Below are 23,134 nucleotides of genomic sequence, written 5' to 3'. Positions count from 1 at the left end.
AGCCCTGTAGGCAGGAACAGGAATGAGTATGGAAGGATACAGGCAAAGACACAGGTTGAACTGAGTGTGCTCTGGGGTAAGAAATTATTAATATTAATGCCCAAAAAGCGAAAATGGTAGAGATTCTAAATGGAGGAGTGCATTTACAAATGCAAAAAGAGATGAGTCTGTCAGCAGTGTGTGTAAAGTAGAGATACAAAGAGATTTTTTGTTTGTTTTTCCTATAATACATGAGCTGCAACTGGGAGGCCTGATTTGGTGGCTTCTTCAGCTTTATTCTGTGGCAAAAACTTTACCTTCCAAATCCAAGTAACAGTGGATTATAGGTGTCAGTTGAAACGTTTGCAAAGACATACACATAAATTAAATTCACTTTCCTTTAAGAATCAAAGGGTTTGTTTAATTGCTACATTTGGGGTTTCCCAGACCAGGAAGATAGGATCTCCAAACTGAGATGCTTGACTGTCACAGAACTAGCTTGTATTTCAAAGAGTTTTGCTATGTGACCATACAGTTTCACAGACTCTAAAATTTGTATTGTCTCAGCAATCCTGTAGTGTTTAGAGAAGTCCGTGTTACCAGACTTGCTGTTTAGTCTGCCTGCTGCTGATCATTTTTTTTTTTAACTCAGTATGTGTATTAATCTTCAGGCACATTGAAATTGTCACTGAAGACACCAAATCATTCATTGATAGGGTAACCAGTGCAAATACCTATTTATTAGTAGGAAAATTTTTATAATGGTCCAAAGTCTCATTTCTTCCTTAATTACTATATTCTAGAGAAACTCACATGCTGCTCCTTTATAATTCCCTTTGATAGTTTATTTATGTTGTGCTTTGGCTTTGAATGTTCCGGTTTATCTTGGTTTAGGAGTTGGGAGTTTTTAGATAGTATCTGAAATCATCCTCTATATCTTGTTATTCTGCTAAAAGTTGACTAGAATCAAATACGTTTCTTGATTGAAAGCTGTTACTTAAGTGAGGGAGTACAAATCAAACAGTACTTTGACCACAATATTATATAAAATCCAAGGAAATCACTCAAAAATCACTATTTTAAATTTTTTAAAAATTGAGTTACTAAATGCGTAGTGCTGGGTTTTCATGGCGTGACTTAATTTGACAAATGCTCGGTATTTTATACATACTGAATAAGTGTTTGTTTGCTTTACTGTTTTTATCTCTGTAAACTTGAAAAAGTATTAAATTAACTCTTTAGTTTTGCATTTACTCTAAATAATCTGGTCCATATAAAAGTCAGTCATAACAAAAAATTATTGGTTAATTTGAGGTATTTTAAAGGAAAACTTTAAAATACATGGATGTCAGGGTTTTTTCAGCATGATGTAGACTATAAATAAAGTGTAATCAATTAACACAGACCATAGCTTTTTAAAGAAGCATGTAATTTTGAAAGTATTTTTGTTTCCCAAAATGAAACACTTCATACATTTGAGTAAATCTTTTTGTACAATGGAAATCTCGAAGTCTTTGCTATTGATTTGGTAGATTAATACAGTTACACACAGCTATCCCCCACTTCCAGCCATTTAACCACTAAGTGGAATTTATTAAGAGTATGAATGCTTAAGTAGTAATAGCATTTAATTACTTCTAAATAGCACAATTTTTTTCACTGTGAAGTAAGATAGTTTTTTGCTCATTCAAATCTCGTTTCAATTTGATGTGTGTTTTTAAAACATAACAGTATTTTTAAAATCATTTGACCTGCAGGTGGAAATGGTGTATTCATTGTTATCGATGCTTGGTACTCATGATAAAGATGACATGTCAAGAACATTGCTAGCAATGTCTAGCTCCCAGGACAGCTGCATAGCCATGCGTCAGTCTGGATGTCTTCCTCTCCTCATCCAGCTTTTACATGGCAACGATAAGGACTCTGTGTTGTTAGGAAACTCCCGTGGCAGTAAAGAGGCCCGTGCCAGAGCCAGCGCAGCACTGCACAACATCATTCACTCCCAGCCTGATGATAAGCGAGGCAGACGGGAAATCCGTGTGCTTCATCTCTTGGAGCAAATCCGTGCTTACTGTGAAACATGTTGGGAATGGCAGGAGGCACATGAACAAGGCATGGACCAAGACAAAAACCCAAGTAGGTTCCGCAAGCCATATAAAAACACTTCGAGGATATATTGAAAAGAGTGAATTTACAAAAAGTACAACTTTAATCTGACTTCTTGTTGAATATATGCAAGTTTTCTTATATACTTATATGTGTGTACATGGTTTCCTCTTTATTTAAGTTCAGCTAGTGTTGGGAAATAGTATGTGTCACAGGTATGATACCCTACTTACAAGCCGTTAATTTAAATCTTAGATTTTGGTGTGCTTTCCAGATAGCAATTCTAGTAGTTTGTATTTGTAATTTGTAAAATAATACTGAATATGTATTCATTCTGTTCTACACTTTTATGGATGAACAATCCCAAATTGCTTTTCATGCAAATGTTTAGGAGATAGCACATTCCATTTGGGAGAGGGGCAGAGAGCACAAGTTAAATAATCTCCATCTATCAAAATGAACTGCTGTTTATAATGTTGTATGTGAGAAATGTAAATTAATAGGTTTTTTTCTCAGGGAACAGTTAGAAAAATAGATTTAACCCTTAGAGTTAGTTTAGTTGCTTCTCTGAATTGAGGGCATCCCATGAGTGCAGCCCATAGGTGTCTGTGGCAGATACATGACTGAAATCAGGACTGCCTTGTGTCTGCTGCCGTTCAGCAGGAGTGGGCTCTGCACAAGCTGTATCAGTACCATTTCTGCATTATCCAGAACCTAGCTCACAAAAGTATGAACTTCAGAATTTCTAGCTCATTAAGCTAAGGGTTTAATTAAGCATTCATAAGGATAAAGCACCCAAAGAAACAATATTTATTGCCACCAGAATATTTGACTATATTGATTTATTTCACAAAGATTGTCAGCTTCTAAGAGTAATAAGGTAATATTTTTGCACTGCAAGTCATGTTTCTAAGTCAGCACATACATTCAGGATTCTCCCATATTTGTTTTCAAGCATCAAATATATTTACAGTACACACTTTCTTTAGTAATAGTCTTAACTAATCATCTGTTCATGGATTACTGGGAAGATACACCCCTGACCAAACTGCAGGTGATTTATTTTTAAGATTAGAATTGCTCTGGAAAACTTATGAGCTTGACAAAATCACCTGGGAGGTACTAATTGTTACCTTTTTCTGGATCAGTGCCTGCTCCTGTGGATCATCAGATTTGTCCTGCTGTGTGTGTTTTGATGAAACTTTCATTTGATGAAGAACACAGACATGCAATGAATGAGCTTGGTAAGATCAGGCTTGAGAAGCTTGCTAGAAACATGATCTTGTGCATGTCACTGCATATATGGCTTCTTTTTATTAACAGTTTAAGCTATTAACAACAATTTATATGTGTCAGTTGTTGCCCCCTAAGTGCTGAAAGCAGTTGAAATTAATCACACTGTTTCCCAGTGGATAAATTATTATGTCAGTTACTGTTTTTTCTGGCATGAATTGTGAATTTTCGAAGAGTAGTATTCTTGTGGAAATATTTGCAATTTTACAAGTATTGGATCTAAAATGGAGACTACTTCCTGGGAGTGAGTGTTTTTTTTAGTTCGTGTTTTAGTGGGGATTTTCATCCTGCATTTGTTCTTGTTTGACAGCCTGAACTTTTTTAGTCCATGCTCAGTAAATTCAATGCAGGCAATTTTCGCAATTCATGTGTCTTTCTGAGCATTGTGGTTTTCAGATGTTACAGGCTTGTTCTGTACATAAAAATGCAATCTGTGCCTTGCAGTATATGTCGTGTACTTAAAATATTAGAATACAGAATTTTTTTTTCTTACCTGAATCTTTCTAAAGGAGGTTTGCAGGCCATTGCTGAACTGCTGCAAGTGGATTGTGAAATGTATGGACTCACTAATGATCACTATAGTGTTACCCTAAGGAGGTATGCTGGTATGGCTCTGACAAACCTGACATTTGGAGATGTGGCAAACAAGGTGAGAGTAGATTACTGTAAACTTGCAGTAATTTCAGTTCATAGCTGTTTAAATTACAGCTTTCAACACAGGTGATTATAATCTCCAAGATAGGCTTTTGAGTTTAAACTTAAGGCAAGAGTTCCAAGTCCCTCTCTCATTCCATCCTGTTTCTGACAGAGAGTACTACAAACAGTGTTGCATCATGCAAGTATGGTATTGGCTCCCAAGTCACTTTTGTCACCGAAATAAAGGATTTTATCTATTTGCCTGATTTTTTAATGAGAACTAGGTTAGTAGGACACACAGTGATTTTATAGTAACTGATTCTTTCTGAGAACATAGAATTAAAATTCATAATTGGGTCAAGTTTTCTGAGGTTTTCAGTTATTAAACAATACTCCTACTGTCTAATGAAATTTTTCAAACCTCTTCAGGCTTGTGCTTGCTTTTAAATATCTGGAGCATATCTGGATCAAACTGGGCATTAGTTCAATCATTGTAAGAAAAAACTGGTTCCCCTAATTTCTGGCAAGGACATTTCTTTCAAAGGCTAGAAACTTCCAATAGATTTTTTTGCCCCAAAGTTTGCCAGTGGATCTTAAAATAACTCCATACTGAAGACGTATGTGCTTTCAGACCTTTCTGCTCTAGAGGGAAGGCATTTCAGAAGTAAATGTTTCAAAATAATAGACTTCAGAGAACTTGGTATTTGTTCTCTCACTAGGCAGTAGGTAACAACACATTGCTGGCACACAGGGGTTTTTACCTGGTGCATAGGAAAGAAGGCTTCTAAGGTAGTAAAGTCCAGATCATGTCCTAGAACTGCTGTAAAAAATGGAAAATTTTAGCACAATTTTACCACTTATGTATTGAAACTATGCTGAATATTTTAGTAGTTGTAAACCAAGTATTTATTGTTGACAACATATTTACTAAGTTTCTATTGAACCTTCTTTATGATTTGCTTAAAATATCAAAACATTTTGCAAAAGTATCCATCTAACTTGCTGTTTCATACTGCTCACTTTCTTTTTTCTCCTGATTCCTACCAGGCTACATTATGTTCCATGAAGGGCTGCATGAGAGCTCTTGTAGCCCAGCTGAAATCTGAAAGTGAAGACTTGCAGCAGGTAATGCTCTTTTGAGATAAAATATTTGTTGTTTTGTCTGCCTTAACTTTGATGCGAAACTTTTCTCACTTCATTGATTAGGAAGCACATTCTTCTTGTAAAACATTCTTATCTGTGGGATTATGTTCTGGGATTTTTTTGTGTGTTTCTTTTGTTTTGTTTTGTTTTTTTTTAATAATAATGCATGGGCTTTAAATCTTATTTTTATGACCCTGATCTGTTAGTGTCTGTTCTAATATGTCCTGCTGTGTAAGGAAAACAGCCTGAAAATAAAGCCTTTAGGAAGTAATCCTTTAGAGTAATCCTCAGAGTTGAGAGAGCAGAACTGTTGGAACTTGTGTAAAAGTATTAAATATTCAGTTATAATCAACTTTAAATAATGCTTATTGCATACAAAGTGGAACAGCTCTTTAAAAGAAAACCCCTGTTTCCCATGCAGTCTGAGTGAATCACCAGATAAAAGATCAATTTTAAATAAAATTGACCTTGTGTCTTAAAATGCTGTTAATGAAATATTCTCTTCTTAAGAGGAGGAGCTCACTAGTTACAATTGAGGACGATATTAGAATTACAGTAGAGGTTATTGGATAAACTCCATGATGTGGTATTAGGACAGGTATTGAATATTCTTGAAAAGAGAGTCACAGCCCCATGGGCCCTCTGACCTCCAGGGTGTCTCCAGCCACTGGCACCTAGACACAACACACACACAGAGAGCAGGAAGCCCTCCGCTCAGGACAAGTTATAAATGGGATTTAGTAAGAATATGGGACTGAGCATACTCAAAATGCATGTCCACACAACTGTATCAGCCAGTCAGATGTTCAGAAGGCATTGTTCAGATGTCACTGTGCCTTTCTGTCCCCTGTGCTTCCCTATGCTGAAAGTTCCCTTCAGTCCATCTGTTTTCCTGCCTTTGAAACCTTTGGGTCCTGCCATCCCACAATAAGTGTTCTACAGTTCCAGAATGCTCTTCCCCTTGATCCCAAAAAGTGTACCACATCCCCAGTCCAAAAGGGGCAGAGAGCTGCTTCCTTAGACTCCCCTTGAATGGAGGGATGGTGGGTCCCCTGGGAGAGTCCTGGGAAGAGCCTGGACAGGGCACAGTTCCCACCTGGCTTTGGGCTCCTCTGTTCCTCTGGCTGTGTCGACGTGGGCTGTGATGGGCTGGTGGCTCCTTGAGAGCAGCCAGGGCAGGGTGTTCCCAGGCCTTTCCATGAGCCACTGGCTTCCTCTGCTCCACTGTGGGGGTGAGCAAGGGAGTATACTGTAACCTGTAAAGTTTATGGACTTCTGTGACCATGGGAACATCCATACGCAAAAGTTTTCTATCAAATTCATTTCATGAGGGATATTGCATGCTTCTTACAGCTGTTCATGAATGGATGGAGTTTAATGTGTAATGACTGCCCACTACAGTGACAACCTATCTCAGTCTAACTGCTGCCAAGTACAAGGACATCTTCTGGAAATAATTATTCTGGTTGTAAAAGGCACAGTATATTTTAAAAAGACTTTAAAGAGCTTTATAAACATCAAAATAATAATATGTGAGATACAGGCAAGTGATACTGTTCTATTTTCTAAGTGGAAAAGCTGAGAAAAATATTATATAAATCTCTCCCTTGAGATGACATAACTCTAGAACAGACATAACAGTAGAGAAAAAAATCTATCTACACATGTTCTACTGTGTGGGAGCAGGGGACCTGATTTCAAATCTCTGTTTTAAGTATGAGCACACAAAAACCTTTGATCAAAGTTAATGTTGAAACGTTAGACCAGTGTAGCAGACAATACAACCATACGACAAATGTCAGCAAATTTTAGTTCAGAAACTGAACATGACCACTGTTAATTAATTATAGCATTTGGTAAGTCTAGGAGGAGAGTCTGATAACCTGCTAAGAAAGTATCTATCTTGAAATACATTATTTTTCTTTCACATTTTGCAGGTCATTGCAAGTGTGTTGAGGAACTTGTCCTGGCGAGCAGACGTAAACAGTAAAAAGACTCTAAGAGAGGTTGGAAGTGTGAAAGCATTGATGGAATGTGCTTTAGAAGTTAAAAAGGTACCTTCTATAAGTGATAAAATTGAATTTTTGTGAGATTTCATTTATTTTACACAAAACGCTAATATTGTTTGACCATTTTTGGTAACAGCAGTTATTCAAACAATTGCTGTGGTTCAGGTGATTTGCTTTGAAGAAAAGTTTGATTTAATATAGCAGCAGACCACAATGGAGCAATGGCACCTCAAAACTAGTGTTGATATGATTTTATTTTAGAGGGTTGACCTCTTTGGTTTTTCAGTTGCATGAGCTGTGCTGTTAAAATAGTCTTTTTTATAATTTTGTCATTTAATAGAAGCTCTTTTCAGTTAATTAGTAGGTATCTACCACTTCTTTGGTTTGTAGATAGGAGTATATTCCATCTCAGAGACTCCTGACAACTGGTCTTCAAGCCGCTTTCTATCATTGTGGCAGCAAACAAGTAATGAGGCACATATTTCTGATGTCTCTGGGCAGGCAGTACCAAACCCATGGCTGAAGGAAGGAGCAAAGTGAACAAAATACATGTGCACTGCTGCCTGCACCCAGCTTACCACCTCATGTAGCAGAACTGGAATGTACACAGCTCCGTGAAGCTAACTTAATGTGTTTCTGAGAGCTTCAGATCAATAGCTGAAAATGTCTCCTGTCATGTTGCTGTTTTCCTAGGAATCCACCCTGAAAAGCGTTCTGAGTGCCTTATGGAATTTGTCAGCACACTGCACTGGGAATAAAGCTGACATATGTGCTGTTGATGGTGCTCTTGCATTTCTGGTCAGCACACTGACATACCGAAGCCAAACAAACACTTTAGCCATCATAGAAAGTGGAGGAGGAATACTAAGAAATGTTTCTAGCCTAATTGCTACTAATGAGGATCACAGGTAGGTACACTTCTGACAATTTTTAGCAGTTCCACATGTATATTTAAGATAGTTTCTAAGACCAAGCCTTAATATGAATGCATGTATTAAGTATAGTAACTAAAGCCAGTTAATTTGTAGTACATTTGATAAAGTGGTGATTTCACTTACATCACAGGAATATGCAAACGGATTAAGAGCTACTGCTTGTTAATGATGAACTGTACTAAAAGCTAACTATGCATATTTGTAATAGGATTTGGTTAGCATTCAGGTAAAAGCTAGTGGAAATGCGAGTTATTTGCACTGGAGAATTCTTAATTATCCTTTGTAAGGGCAAAACTTGCTTCTAGAATAATAGATTTCTGTTTTGCTTTTTCTCTTACCCATTTGAAATGCCACTTACAGATTTTTGTTTTCAATTACTCAACACCAGGCAAATCTTACGAGAGAACAGCTGCTTACAAACCTTGTTACAGCACTTGAAGTCACACAGTTTGACAATAGTTAGTAACGCATGTGGGACCCTGTGGAATCTCTCTGCTCGAAATGCAAAGGATCAGGAAGCGCTGTGGGACATGGGAGCCGTGAGCATGCTGAAAAACCTGATTCACTCAAAACACAAAATGATAGCCATGGGTAGTGCCGCAGCTCTACGGAACCTCATGGCAAACAGGCCAGCAAAGTACAAGGATGCCAACATTATGTCTCCAGGATCAAGCCTCCCATCCCTCCATGTCAGAAAGCAAAAGGCACTGGAAGCGGAATTAGATGCTCAGCATTTATCAGAGACTTTTGACAACATTGATAACTTAAGCCCAAAAGCATCTCACCGCAATAAGCAGAGACATAAACAAAATATATACAGTGAGTATGTCCTAGACACCAGCCGCCATGACGATGGGGTGTGCAGGTCAGAGACCTTTAATGCTGGCAATATGACTGTGCTCTCACCATATGTAAACACTACAGTATTGCCTGGCTCCTCCTCTTCCAATAGAGGAAACGCGGAAAATTCTCGTTCTGAGAAAGACAGGAGTGTAGAAAGGGACCGAACTGTGGGTTTAAATACCTATCATCAAGCTGCAGAGAATTCTGGGAATTCCTCTAAGAGAATAGGAATGCAGATTTCTACTGCTGCAGCTCAGATTGCCAAAGTTATGGAAGAAGTAACAAGCATGCACATTCCACAGGAAGACAGAAGTTCTGGTTCCTCTTCTGAAATACACTGTTTGACGGAAGACAGAAATGCCCAGAGGAGATCAGCCTCTGCCCATACTCACTCAAATACGTACTTTCCGAAATCTGAGAACTCAAACAGGACATGTCCTGTGCCTTATACAAAAATGGAATACAAAAGAGCTTCAAATGATAGTTTAAATAGTGTCAGCAGCAGTGATGGCTATGGTAAAAGAGGCCAAATGAAACCTTCCATTGAATCTTATTCCGAAGATGATGAAAGTAAATTCTGTAGTTATGGCCAATATCCAGCTGACTTGGCACACAAGATTCATAGTGCAAATCACATGGATGACAATGATGGAGAACTAGACACTCCTATTAATTATAGTCTTAAATACTCAGATGAGCAGTTAAATTCTGGAAGGCAAAGTCCCTCTCAGAATGAAAGATGGACAAGGCCTAAGCATATAATAGATGATGAAATGAAACAAAATGAACAAAGACAGTCAAGGAACCAAAATGCAGCCTACTCTGCGTACACTGAAAGTGGAGATGATAAACACATGAAATATCAGACACCTTTTGGACAGCAGGAGTGCATTTCTTCATTTAGATCAAGAGGATCTAGTGGCTCAGATCAGAACAGAGTAGGCCCAACTCTCGGAATGAATCAGAAAGTAAACCAGTCCTTGTGCCAGGTTGATGATTATGATGATGATAAGCCAACCAACTATAGTGAACGTTATTCTGAGGAGGAGCAACATGAAGAGGAAGACAGACTAACTAATTACAGCATAAAGTACAATGAAGAGGAACATAATGTTGATCAGCCTATTGATTATAGTTTAAAATATTCAACAGAAGTTCCAGCATCTTCTCAGAAGCCATCTTTTACTTTTCCAAAGACTTCTTCAGTGCAGCTCAATAAAACTGACCATATTCCCCCAAGCAGTGGGAGTACATCAGCCCCCTCAGCTGGTTCAAAGAGGCAAAACCAGCTTCACCCGGGCTCTGCACAGAATAGAAGTGGTCATGCACACAAGAACCCCTCCTGTAAGACTCCCTCTATTAATCAGGAAACGATACAAACTTACTGCGTGGAAGATACCCCAATATGCTTTTCAAGGTGTAGCTCTTTGTCATCCTTGTCATCAGCTGAAGATGAAATAGGACGTGAACAATCCACACGTGGCACAGATGCCAATAACACACTGCAGATTGCAGAACTGAAGGAGAACAATGGGGCTCTACCTACAGAAGGTGCAGCCAGTGAAATCACATCAACAGCACAACACATCAGAACAAAATCCACCAGACTTCAGACTTCTAGCTTGTCTCCTTCTGATTCCTCCAGACATAAAGCTGTTGAATTTTCTTCAGGTGCCAAATCTCCCTCAAAGAGTGGTGCCCAAACTCCTAAAAGTCCACCAGAACATTATGTACAGGAAACACCACTCATGTTCAGCAGATGTACTTCTGTAAGTTCCCTGGATAGTTTTGAAAGCCGTTCAATTGCTAGTTCAGTTCAAAGTGAGCCTTGCAGTGGAATAGTAAGTGGTATTATAAGTCCCAGTGACCTTCCAGACAGCCCTGGACAAACAATGCCTCCAAGCAGAAGTAAAACACCACCACCTGCTCAGGGAGTTCAAGTAAAAAGAGAGCTACCTAAAGGAAAAGCAGCCACTACAGAGAAGAGAGAGCCTGGTCCTAGACAGGCAGCTGTAAATGCAGCTGTTCAAAGAGTTCAGGTGCTGCCAGATGCTGATACACTATTACACTTTGCCACAGAAAGCACACCAGATGGGTTTTCTTGCTCTTCTAGCCTGAGTGCTCTGAGCCTTGATGAGCCATTTATACAGAAAGATGCGGAGTTAAGAATTATGCCTCCAGTTCATGAAAACGAGCATGGAAATGAAGCAGAACCTGAACAGTCAGATGATACAAAGGATAACCAGGAGAAGAAAGCAGAGAAGCCAGCTGAAGCAGAAAAAGACATTCTGGATGATTCTGATGATGATATTGAAATACTGGAAGCGTGTATTATTTCTGCAATGCCAACAAAGTCTTCACGTAAAGCCAAAAAGCCTCCTCAAGCATCTGCTCCAAAAATACCTCCTCCTGTAGCCAGAAAGCCCAGCCAGTTGCCCGTTTACAAACTTTTGCCTTCACAAAGCAGATTGCAGTCACAAAAGCATGTGACTTTTACACCAGGAGATGATATGCCACGGGTATATTGTGTTGAGGGTACACCAATAAATTTTTCAACAGCCACATCTCTGAGTGACTTGACAATAGAATCCCCACCAAGTGAGTTGGCTAATGCAGAAAATGTGGGTGTGGGAGCAGAGTCAGGCGAGTTTGAAAAGCGGGACACCATTCCTACAGAAGGCAGAAGTACTGATGATTCTCAGAGAGCCAAAAGCTCAGCCGTGACTCCCCTTGGCCTGGATGATGACAAAACAGAAGAGGGTGATATATTGGCTGAGTGCATTAACTCAGCTATGCCGAAAGGAAAAAGTCACAAACCGTTCAGAGTGAAGAAGATAATGGATCAAATTCAACAAGCATCTTCATCCCTGAGTAATAAAAACCAACCAGAAAGTGAGAAAAAGAAGCCAACATCACCAGTAAAACCTGTTTCCCAAAACAATGAATACAGAGCACGTGTCCGAAAAAGCACAGAACCGAAAAGCAATGCTAGTAATGAAAGAGGCTATCCAGAGAACAGAGATGCAAAGAAACAGAACCTTAAAAATAATTCAAGAGATTTTCATGACAAATTACCAAATAACGAAGAGCGTGTAAGAGGGAGCTTTGCTTTTGATTCCCCTCATCATTACACACCTATTGAGGGAACTCCTTATTGTTTTTCACGGAATGATTCCCTGAGTTCTTTAGATTTTGATGATGATGATGTTGACCTTTCAAGCGAAAAGGCAGAATTAAGAAAAGGAAAAGAAGGAAAGGAAGCTGAAAGTAAAGATTGCTCTAATGCAGAACAGTTGTCAAATCAGCAGCCAAGTAACAGGACACAAGTTTGTCAAAAACATCCAGTGGGCAGAAGCCAGACAAAAACTTTCTCTCAGTCAGCTAAAAATATTCCAGACAGAGGAGCAGCTACAGATGAGAAAATGCAGAATTTTGCTATTGAAAACACACCTGTTTGTTTTTCTCGCAATTCGTCTCTTAGCTCCCTCAGTGATATTGATCAAGAAAACAATAACAACAAAGAAGGGGAACCTGCAAAACGTCCCGAGGCTCCTGAGCCACAGGTAGAATCCAACAGACCACAGACTTCTGGTTATGCACCTAAATCATTTCATGTTGAAGATACTCCTGTATGCTTCTCTAGAAACAGCTCTCTGAGTTCTCTTAGCATTGACTCAGAAGATGATCTCCTGCAGGAATGCATTAGTTCTGCTATGCCTAAAAAGAAAAAGCCCTCAAGAATGAAGAGTGATGGTGAAAAAAATAATTCCAGAAACCCAGGTGGTATACTAGCAGAAGATTTAACACTGGATTTGAGAGAGATACAGAGGCCAGATTCAGAACATGGTTTTTCGCCTGATTCAGAGAACTTTGACTGGAAAGCTATACAAGAAGGTGCAAACTCTATAGTTAGTAGCTTGCATCAAGCTGCAGCTGCTGCATCATTGTCTAGACAAGCTTCATCAGACTCTGACTCTATCCTTTCATTAAAATCTGGTATTTCTCTAGGGTCACCATTTCATCTTACCCCAGACCAAGAAGAAAAACCTTTCACTAGTAATAAAGGTCCAAGAATTATTAAGCCAGGAGAGAAGAGTACACTGGAGTCTAAAAAAGTAGAATCAGAAAGTAGGGGAATCAAAGGAGGGAAGAAAGTGTCTAAAAGTATTATCACAGGAAAAGCACGCTCCAATTCAGAAGTTTCAAGTTTGAAGCAACCACAGCAGACAAATGTGCCTTCAATTTCACGTGGTAGAACAATGATCCATATTCCAGGAGTTCGAAATAGTTCTTCAAGTACTAGTCCTGTTTCCAAAAAAGGACCTCCAATCAAAAACATGAACTCCAAGAGTCCCAGTGAAGGCCAAAGTTTGACTAGTTCTCCAAGAGGAGCCAAATCATCAGTGAAACCTGATCCAGCTCCTGTGACTAGGCAGCCATCAGGGTTGAACCAGAGTGGATCAAGTAAAGGACCTTCTAGATCAGGATCTAGAGATTCCACTCCTTCTAGACCTCAACAGCAGCCATTAACTAGGCCTCTGCAATCTCCTGGACGAAACTCCATTTCCCCAGGAAGAAATGGTATCAGTCCTCCCAACAAACTGTCACAGTTGCCAAGAACATCATCTCCTAGCACAGCTTCAACTAAATCCTCAAGTTCAAGTAGAATGTCATACACACCACCAGGCAGGCAGATGAGCCAGCAAAACCTTACAAAGCAAACTGCCTTACCTAAGAGTACCAGTAGCATTCCACGAAGTGAATCTGCTTCAAAGGGGTTAAATCAAACTCTCAGCACTGGTGGATCAAACAAAAAGACTGACCTATCCAGAATGTCATCTGCAAAGTCTAGTGGAAGTGAATCTGACAGATCTGAGAGACCAGTTCTTGTTCGTCAGTCAACTTTTATTAAAGAGGCTCCAAGCCCAACTCTGAGACGAAAATTAGAAGAATCAGCTTCATTTGAATCTCTGTCACCTTCCAGGCCAGATTCTCCCACAAGGTCCCAACTGCAGTCCCCAGTTTTAAGTCCTTCTCTTCCTGATATGTCTTTATCCACTCACTCACCTGCTCAAAATAATGGTTGGCGAAAATTAGCCCCTAATCAGAGCCCTACTATAGAATTTGATGGGAGACCAGCAAAGCGTCATGACATAGCTCGTTCCCATTCTGAGAGTCCATCTAGGCTGCTGATCAACAGATCGGGAACATGGAAGCGTGAGCACAGTAAGCATTCCTCATCACTTCCTCGTGTAAGCACTTGGCGAAGAACTGGAAGTTCCTCCTCAATCCTATCAGCTTCTTCAGAATCCAGTGAAAAGGCAAAAAGTGAAGATGAAAAGCAGCATGGAGGTTCTTTTCCTGGACACAAGCAAAGTAAAGAAAGCCAAGCACCAACAAAAGGTACTTGGAGAAAAATAAAAGAAAATGAAATTCCTCAGATAATGAATGATCCTCAACATTCTTCTTCAGGTGCCACAAATGGCTCTGATTCCAAAACCCTTATCTATCAGATGGCTCCAGCTGTCTCTAAGACAGAGGATGTGTGGGTAAGGATAGAGGACTGCCCAATTAACAACCCTCGATCTGGAAGGTCCCCAACTGGAAATACTCCCCCTGTTATTGACAGTGTTTCAGAGAAAGGGGGTGTGAATGGTAAAGATCCTAAAGAGATGCAAGAAAAGCAAACCTCAGGGAATGGAAGTGTTCCTGTTCGTACCATTGGCTTAGAAAACCGTCTGAACTCTTTCTTTCAGATAGACAGTCCAGACAAGAAAGGCACTGAAGCAAAGCCTCTGCAGAATAATCCCATTCCTGCACCAGAAATTAACGAAAGTACTGTAAGTGACCGTACTCCCTTCGGTTCCAGTAGCTCAAGCAAGCACAGCTCCCCCATCGGTGCTGTGGCAGCAAGGGTGACTCCTTTCAACTACAACCCAAGCCGCAGGAAGAGCAGCGTGGACAATAGTTCTGCTCGGCCCTCACAGATACCAACCCCAGTGAATAATAGCACCAAGAAACGTGACACCAAGTCTGAAAGCACTGACTCCAGTGGAACACAAAGCCCTAAACGTCACTCTGGCTCTTACCTGGTAACTTCTGTTTAGGTGCAACAAAAGCAACCAAACTGATGTATTATATACAGCAGATACTTAGAAACTTTGTTTCAAATGAAGCAAAAAAAGGGGATTGATTTTTTTTTTACTTTACTTTTTTTTTTGTCATTTTTATTTGTTGTAAATAGCTTTGATTCTTGTTAGATGGTCGTTGTTCTGGAAGCCATATTTGATAGTATACTTTGTCTCCGCTGGTGATATTTTGCAGGAATACCTGATTGACCATTTGGAATAAAATTGCTAATGCAAGTGTATTTCTACAGTATATTTAACATGTATTCTCATGTTTGACATGCATCCCATCCCATTATCCTTTGAATATTGCTTGTCATTGAAGTAATGGAATAGCACAGATAGAAATGATGCAGTCATATTGCTTTACCAATAATTTCTAGATTACAGTCCAATTAAATTACATCAGGGAACAATTGGTATTATTTATGAAAAAAAATATAATCGTGTTTAGTATTTGTGAGTTCATCTAACCCAATAATTAATCATGTGGCTGTGAAATTCACAGTAATATGGTTTCCGCTGAACAAGCTTTCCTAGCCTGCTTTTCTGCATGAATGGAACTGATGGTTCATTTTATGAAGTAATGATTAACATTTCTGTGGTCACATAGATACATAGATAGTTATGGTGTAACAATTTACTTTGTGCTCTGAAAAAGAAAAAAAAAACAACAAAAAAACAACTGTGTAACTGTAAAACCTTGAACAAATTATTTTACCTGAATTAGATATTATCTTAAAGTAGGTAGAATTTTTTTGCTATGCTATAACTTGTTGTATATTCTGGTATTTGAGGTGAGATGGCTGCTCTTTTTATTAATGAGACGTGGGTGATGTCTCAACAGAGACTAAAATGATCATTTCAGAATAAATTATTACTATATGTAAGTTGTGTGTGTTACTTCTGCATTACATAAAAACACAGGATTTTACTTCAAGATGTCACCATACAATGTGGTTGTATGCACTTAACACTTAAGGCCTGATTTGGGATAATCCTACACCTCCAATATCTGTTCTTCCTTATTGCAGGCAAATGGCTGTTGTAGGATGCTTTTAACATTTGCAGAATCAGGCCCTTGGTCTTCTGTAAAATATTTGTAATTGAGACAGTTTCACACATCTCAGGTGCATAACAAGACTAAAGGCAGGGTATTTCCAGTAGCCACGGAGTGTAATTGTTCTCATGACTGCAGCCTGAAACAATGTTATATCTATACAAATACTATTTGTAAAACAAATCAATTTTTGATTGGGGATATAATGTAGAATGTGAGATAGTGACTATAAGATGAAATTTTGCTTCTATTTGTGCTCTCTGTGCATTTTTTTATTTATTTTTTTTAAATATGAAGGGAAAAATATTGCAAGAATCCCATGGCACCAAGACATTTGTTACCATAGTAGAAAAAGGATTTTATGCAAAACATGACATTTTCTGCCTCGAGCCTTTTTGATATAAGTATAGATTGTGCTAGAACAATGCTGAAGAAAAAGAGATTTTGCTTTAAAAATATACATATAGTCTGAATTTAGATAAGGATTACTTCAAAGGAAAAACATGAGAGAACAGAACATAAATAATTCTGTACATGTTTGAACAAACCATGAAATGAAATGGTGTAAAACAGTTTCATTGTATCTCAACTGGACTGTTCTAAAAGTAGCTTTCTAAAGAAGTGGTATGTTAGAATGTTCTGATTTCAGGAAGCCTTGAAATAGAGCAATTTACCTTTATGGTAGCTTTAACACTGTTGCAGAGTATATATTACTTCTGTGGCTTTTGTACTTCTGATACCGAAATAATGAATCAGTTGAATTCATTATAAGTCATGCACTGATTAGGAACAATCAAGACACTGTCAGCAGACAGAAGTCAATTTATATAAAGCCAGCACCAAAAATACTTGCTCGGCAGAAGGGATATCTTAACTGCTCTTTTGATCTTTGCTTCCTGTGAGATTTACTTAGAGATACGCCATGTTCCTGTATCACTTTATGAACCTGTTAAGAAGCAGCACTCCTTGTGTTAGCATTTGAAATATTTTGCAAACAGTATGCTCATTAAACTTCTAATATGAATGAATATTAGTGTGCTTTTAAAGATGAGATAGAAACAGACTATGTCATGTGTTTAAAGTCAGGACTTCCTGCTGGAGTAGAATACAGAATTCAATCCTTGAGTTTAAAATGAAAGACCACTTTTGTTGTAAATGTTTTGATTTTTTTTAATCATTATTTTGTGCTGGGCTTTTAACAACTAACACAAAAATATACAACATAATCCAGAATAGTTTTTAACACTGGCATTACAAATTCGTTCTGTCAGTTTAAGAATTAAAGGTAAACACAGTCTCAGAAAAGAAATTCTGGTTTTAGTTACTGAAAAAATGACTGAAATCAGTTTTTTAATCAGAAGATAACATGAAACTATAAATAATTGTATGCATATCAAACACCAGAATGTCTTTGAAAATTACAGTGGCTTCTTGACATGGACTTGGGGATACTTCATGATCATTATAATTGGAAAGCTTCTCTTAGTATCCACTTAAGTATATTTGTAGCAAAGACAGGCTAGAGAAGCTTTCCAACTATAAGGGTAGTGATACACTAAAATATGCTTCCCATGGGAGTTGTTAAATTTCCATTATAGAAGTTTTAAGAAGAGGTTTATGAAACATCTCATAGGGATGGACTGTAGTATATTTCATATTGCCTGTGCAGAGATGGGTGATCTTTTGAAATCTCTTCCAGATCTACATTTCTCTGATTCTTTATCTAAAATACTTAGTATCCACTAAGAGCCTTTCAGAATATTTAAAGACATCCATGATGTTTGATTTATGATGGGGATATGAAGTTATATTCTGTAAGTTAACTAAAAACAGATCCCAGAAATATAAAATCAAAGACATGAAAAATGGTTGCAATAAGTATATTTGGTCTTGGATTTTATTAATGATGTCAGTCACGATAGTCAGATTTGATTTATGCTGCTAAAGATAACCACTTGTTCTTTGGTTTCATTTGTATGAAGTTGCCACAGCAGGTAAGAGGACATTATTTATGTGAACACAAAACAAAGAATAGCAAGGAGCTAAGGAAACCAAGACTCAATTTACTGTTCTTCTGGGATGCACTGCCTTTCTTTCTACCAATTTTGGTAGAATTTTTTGTGACTTGTGCTCAGACCTTTATTTGTCCTTGAATTAGCTTATCATATCTAGTGCATACCAAAACTTATACTTAAAAATCAGTTTATACTAAAAAATAATTCATAAAGCTTATTTCAGACTGTCTTCCAGCTTTGTCCTCTTCATGTGAAAAGTGGGGATCTCACCTCCTCAAAATTTGTAATTAGTTCACTTTTTAAAATGTGCTTCCTTTTTAGTTTCTTACAGTGTGCCACTGTTAAGGTTACTGCTCAATTTCTGTGTAAGCTCTTCTGACTAAATATTACAATCTTCAGAGGGAAACTAATCTATTTCTATTTTTCATGTGAAGTTCTCTCTTGGGAGTACTTTCCCCTTATAATGCTCACAGCTCTGTCAGATATGATAGCTTGAAAATTGAAAGCCTTGACACAGTTTCCTGATGAGACTGGAATATTGTTTCAAGCAGGATTTAGTTGCAGAATACAGGTATAGCTTATGCTATAAATGTCAGTAAGCTCCAGTATTCTTCAACATAGACTAGTACCTTTGATGCCTTTGGAAAGTTGGCTGCACTGTCTTTGGTAGAGGAGGAGGAGGGATAGAAAAGGGACAGTTTCAGAGAGTCATGTCGTCCTAGGGATGTACTTTCCTTTTTTACTCAGTAAATTACATAAACTGCACTAGAGAGAGAACAGCTTGTGCACAAATTATTGAGGCATTCTTTTGAAGTATACCAGTATAGACCACAAAAACTGCAGAACCTTTGCCTAATAATCTGGAAACTGAAATATTTGATGTCTACTTTGGAATACATCATAGCAGTCTATCTCCTTGATCCCCTTAATTGAAGTTGATACTCTCAAGAAAGCTAAGTCTGTTAGCTTCCTCTTTCTTCTTAAGGATAATGATCCATACTATTTCTAGAACTGAAGAAATGGCATGTGCTGTTCAAAGAAGTTTTCTTCTCCATTCCATGCTCCTGGCTATTAATCCTGGCTCTTATGTGACCTTTCAGTGGACTTGCTCACCTCTTACCTGCTCTCCTGATGGGGTAGTAGGACTAGTGCTGCATGGTTGGACAAGTGCCACCTCAGCCAGCAAAAAAGAAAACAGCTAGGGCTGGTTGATATCATTTCCTTTACAGGGGGCCATTGGATCAAGCCATTAGAGGCAATTTTATGCCTATATGCCAAGTTTGAGACCTTCACCCATTTTGATACAGCAAAAGCAAATTAAAGTTGGATTTATTTTTTTTTACTGAATTTTTGCCTAATGGCCTCTACTGCTTTGCATTTAAATACCTTATGTTCAGGTAAGTCCTTAATCATGGAAGTTCTGACAACTAACTTCAGAAGTATTACATCAGTATATGGATGTGGAAAAGGTATATTTCTTCATCAAATATACTCCCCTAAAAAAAGTACCATATGTAAACTTCTGGGAGACAGTTTTTAGATTTGCAGTATTAAATTCAATGCAATAAATGCTTCCAGTAAAACGACTTATTGCAACTATTTCTTTCCTTGAAGAGGCTTGAAGAGGGAAGTAACATCTCCCTTTCTTAATGTTAGTATTGTAGGGATGACCTGGAAAATGTTCAGGTGGACTCTTCTTACAAGCTCTTCTAAAGTTACTCCCAAATGTCTTTGCAATCTACCTTTCATGAAATAGTATGAACACCCATAAGAGTATCACTAAAAATGACACGTAGATTTCACCTAAACATAACTTCCTACATCTACTGTAATGCCTTGCAAAGTTGGATCCACCTGTGCGTCAGCTTTGTTCTTGATGAGATGTGTGATTTGGATGAAGCTGTGAATCAGAAGTGAAGTATCAGTTAATGTAAAGCATGACTTTCTCCACATTTTTAAAACTCCAAGGACCTTCTTGATACCAAATTACCCAAGTGTATTCACTCTTTGGTTCCACAGCCTTTGCACTTTGACATTTAACCAGAAGAGATGCCCACTTTTAATTTCATTTCAGATCACATGTAGAAATAAGATTCCTGCATCATAGATTCCTATATGCTGAATAACAGTTTGTAAATGTGTTTATAGAGAATGTTACGTAGCTGAGGTTGAGATTTTAGTCAGAATGGTAAGTTAACTGTTTACGTGTTGTGTTTGGTTACATATTGGAAGTGCAAGGGAATTTGGTGTGGTGCAGAAGAACTTTAAGAGTTCACAACATAATTAATGCAGGTGTCAACTTGTGATGCCAAGATGAATTTTCTGCTGTCAAGTTTCAGTTTACCAGATATGCTGTTTACTTCCTCTAAGATTGCAGAACGCCTCCCTAGCATAGTTTGGCAAAATACCTTTCTTAGGAAATTTCCACTGTGCCACTTCAAGATTTAAAGAAATTATTTGAATTTTGCTGTTTGTGAAAACATTGTTTGAGTGGATGTAGAATTGCAATTAAGATACCAGGAAGATGTAGGGGGAGATGGTTCACTCAGTAGAATGCACTTCTGTCCAGAGCTCAAGCCATAATACAAACAGTATACCTAATGCCATCCTTTCTGGTGGGATCTAACATGAAAAAAGCTTGTGGTGGTTCTCTGCAACTGTCATCCTGTGAGATCAGATTAATTTACCCACCTGTAAATGTTGTTTCTCTTGAACAAACTCGGCCCACAATTATCTTTCCTTCAATTTTGTTGTTTGCTTCTGCCTAAGATGCGTTACTGTTTATATTCTAACTCTGTAATTAATTCTTCAATTATTCTAATGTATTTTGTTTCACAGTATACTTATTCTGAATTTAGTCTTGCTATGCATAATTTATTTATTACTTGCAGTGTTACATAAAATTTCCTCCTGATTGCACCTTGTCAGAGTGGAATTGTTTTCTTGGCTACCACTGAAAGTTAGGTGTCTGACCACTGTATTAGAAATATGATTTCATTTAAAAAGGAGTTTGTTGTTAGGACACTTCAGTAATTCAGTATATCAGAAAAAATGCTCAAAAAACCCTGTGCATTTTCATTTTAGTGATACTCACATTTCTGACAAATAAGTGGAAAAAGAAGCTTGAAAACCTGGTTCACCAGTAGAGTTCTCTGTTCTCTTCTGTGTTTCACCTTAGAAGGAACTGCACAAAACAAAATCTAGTTCTGACACCAGTGTAATTCCATAATCCCTCCATTACTTAAAAAAGTTTCACAGGGTTTATTTCATTAAGACTTATAAGCACAGCAGAGACGATTAATTTCAAAGTCTTTCTTTCCTATAATGAATGAATTGTTTAGTCCCTGATGAGACTATTAAGGGACCTAAGTTGATTAATTCTCAACACACATATACATATATTATTTATATTTACATACATGTTTTACACTCCCCTATTCACTTTAGACTTTGACAAAAGTATTTAAAATTTTAAGAGGGTATTGTTGCTGATTACTAAGATCCCTTGTTTTCTAATAGTTGTACCACTTTTTCATATTGAGTTCTAATTTGAGGACTGAATAGCTGGTGTCTGTCTGGTTTTCAAGTTGTTCTAGAAAAAAATTCACTGAAGTCTTGGTCTGTATATAGAAAAAGAAAATGCCTTGCTAGAAATGTAAATGTTTTATTAAGAATAATAAATTTTAAAAGCATTGCAACTATCACCTGCAATTTAAAATCAGTAGGGATCATGAAAACGAGGAGACTTCAAGTGATGATTATACTAAATACAAATTAAGGCAGGCTAAGCCTAATTCTGCCCTTTTTTCTCTTAACAATCCTCTGTACAAAAAGCACATTGGTAGCAGGGGAAGGCTTGTGCAACATTATCTGACCGTTGCTAATGTCTGGGATGGCACACATTCACACTGGAAGTAACTGTGGAAGAATACAAAAAGAGATGTAAAAACTAAGTCATAATATGAGTTACGAGAACACTCCCCCCTCCTTTTTTTTTTCCTAGTAGTATTTTGTTACTCCACTGGGTGATGAAAAGGAGTTGGCATCATTTTTTTTCTACTACACTGAGCAGCTGAACAGCCATGATGGATTATTTGACACTTTTTAATGTTTTAAAGTGGCTTTGTTTAACCATAGTTGGCAACCAAGCACTACTCAGCCACTTGCTCCCTTCCAGTGGGATGGGGGAGACAATCAGAAGAGTAAAAATGAGAAAACTAGATTCAGATAAAGACAGTTGAATAAACAGAAAAGGAAGAAAATAATGATAATAATAGAGAATACACAAAACTACTCACAATACAATTGCTCACCACTTGGTGAGTGATATCTAGACAATCCCTGAGCATGAGCATCCAGCCAACATTCTCCACAGGTATATCCTCAGCATGATGCCATAAGATCTGGAATATCTCTCTGGCAGGTTTATGTGTCCCACCTCAATTACTTGTGCCCCTCAGCTCTCTTCCTGGCAGGACATGAGAAACTTGCTTTAGCAACAAAAAACATCAGTGCATTTTCAACATTCTCATACTTAGTTCAAAACACAGTACTACACTATTTACTAGAAAGAAAATTAACTGTCCCAGCCAAAACCAGAACATAAACCATTTGGACTTGTTAGAAGTGAAAATCTAGCTGAAGTAAAGCTATGAATTGAGTGCAAATGCCGTATTACTGCCACAGATAACTGATGGTTTCTTTTAATCTTGGATGCTGGCTGTACACAGCTGTGAATTTACACAGCTGTCAGTTGCTGTACAATGCTGGGATGAAGAATGGGTGTAAAACGGAGGTCTGTACTTAAGAGATACAGTCTTTGCAATCAGAAGGAATAGAGATGGGTAGAAATGCATGGTTTTCCACTTTGCCAGTTCCATTTTGGCCAGCTAATTAGGATTTGGACAGAATCTTGGCAGTGTGGTGCCCAGCATTCTCCTCAGGATCTCAGTGAAACACTGTATATATTGTTTGCTCTACTTCCTAC

At 38.0% G+C, this 23,134-nt stretch overlaps 1 protein-coding gene across 5 annotated transcripts in view; it reads left to right on the top strand.

The window, feature by feature from the left end:
* APC (APC regulator of WNT signaling pathway) overlaps positions 1-21,066 on the top strand; it is a 119,622-nt gene extending 98,556 nt beyond the window's left edge. For 4 of the 5 annotated variants that reach the window (XM_063423787.1, XM_063423789.1, XM_063423786.1 and 1 more), the window contains exons 10-16: positions 1,737-2,115; positions 3,234-3,329; positions 3,888-4,027; positions 5,062-5,139; positions 7,095-7,211; positions 7,860-8,074; positions 8,490-21,066. In XM_063423787.1, coding sequence (XP_063279857.1) covers positions 1,737-2,115; positions 3,234-3,329; positions 3,888-4,027; positions 5,062-5,139; positions 7,095-7,211; positions 7,860-8,074; positions 8,490-15,051 — 7,587 coding nt within the window. In that variant the 3' untranslated portion in view covers positions 15,052-21,066. The remainder of the gene's footprint in view (positions 1-1,736; positions 2,116-3,233; positions 3,330-3,887; positions 4,028-5,061; positions 5,140-7,094; positions 7,212-7,859; positions 8,075-8,489) is intronic. The other variant, XM_063423790.1, reaches the window with a different exon arrangement.
* Positions 21,067-23,134: the final 2,068 nt, after the last annotated feature.

This window comes from Prinia subflava, chromosome Z, assembly GCF_021018805.1.
Source record: "Prinia subflava isolate CZ2003 ecotype Zambia chromosome Z, Cam_Psub_1.2, whole genome shotgun sequence".
NCBI lineage: Eukaryota > Metazoa > Chordata > Aves > Passeriformes > Cisticolidae > Prinia > Prinia subflava.
This window is presented reverse-complemented; position numbering and strand designations above follow the sequence as displayed.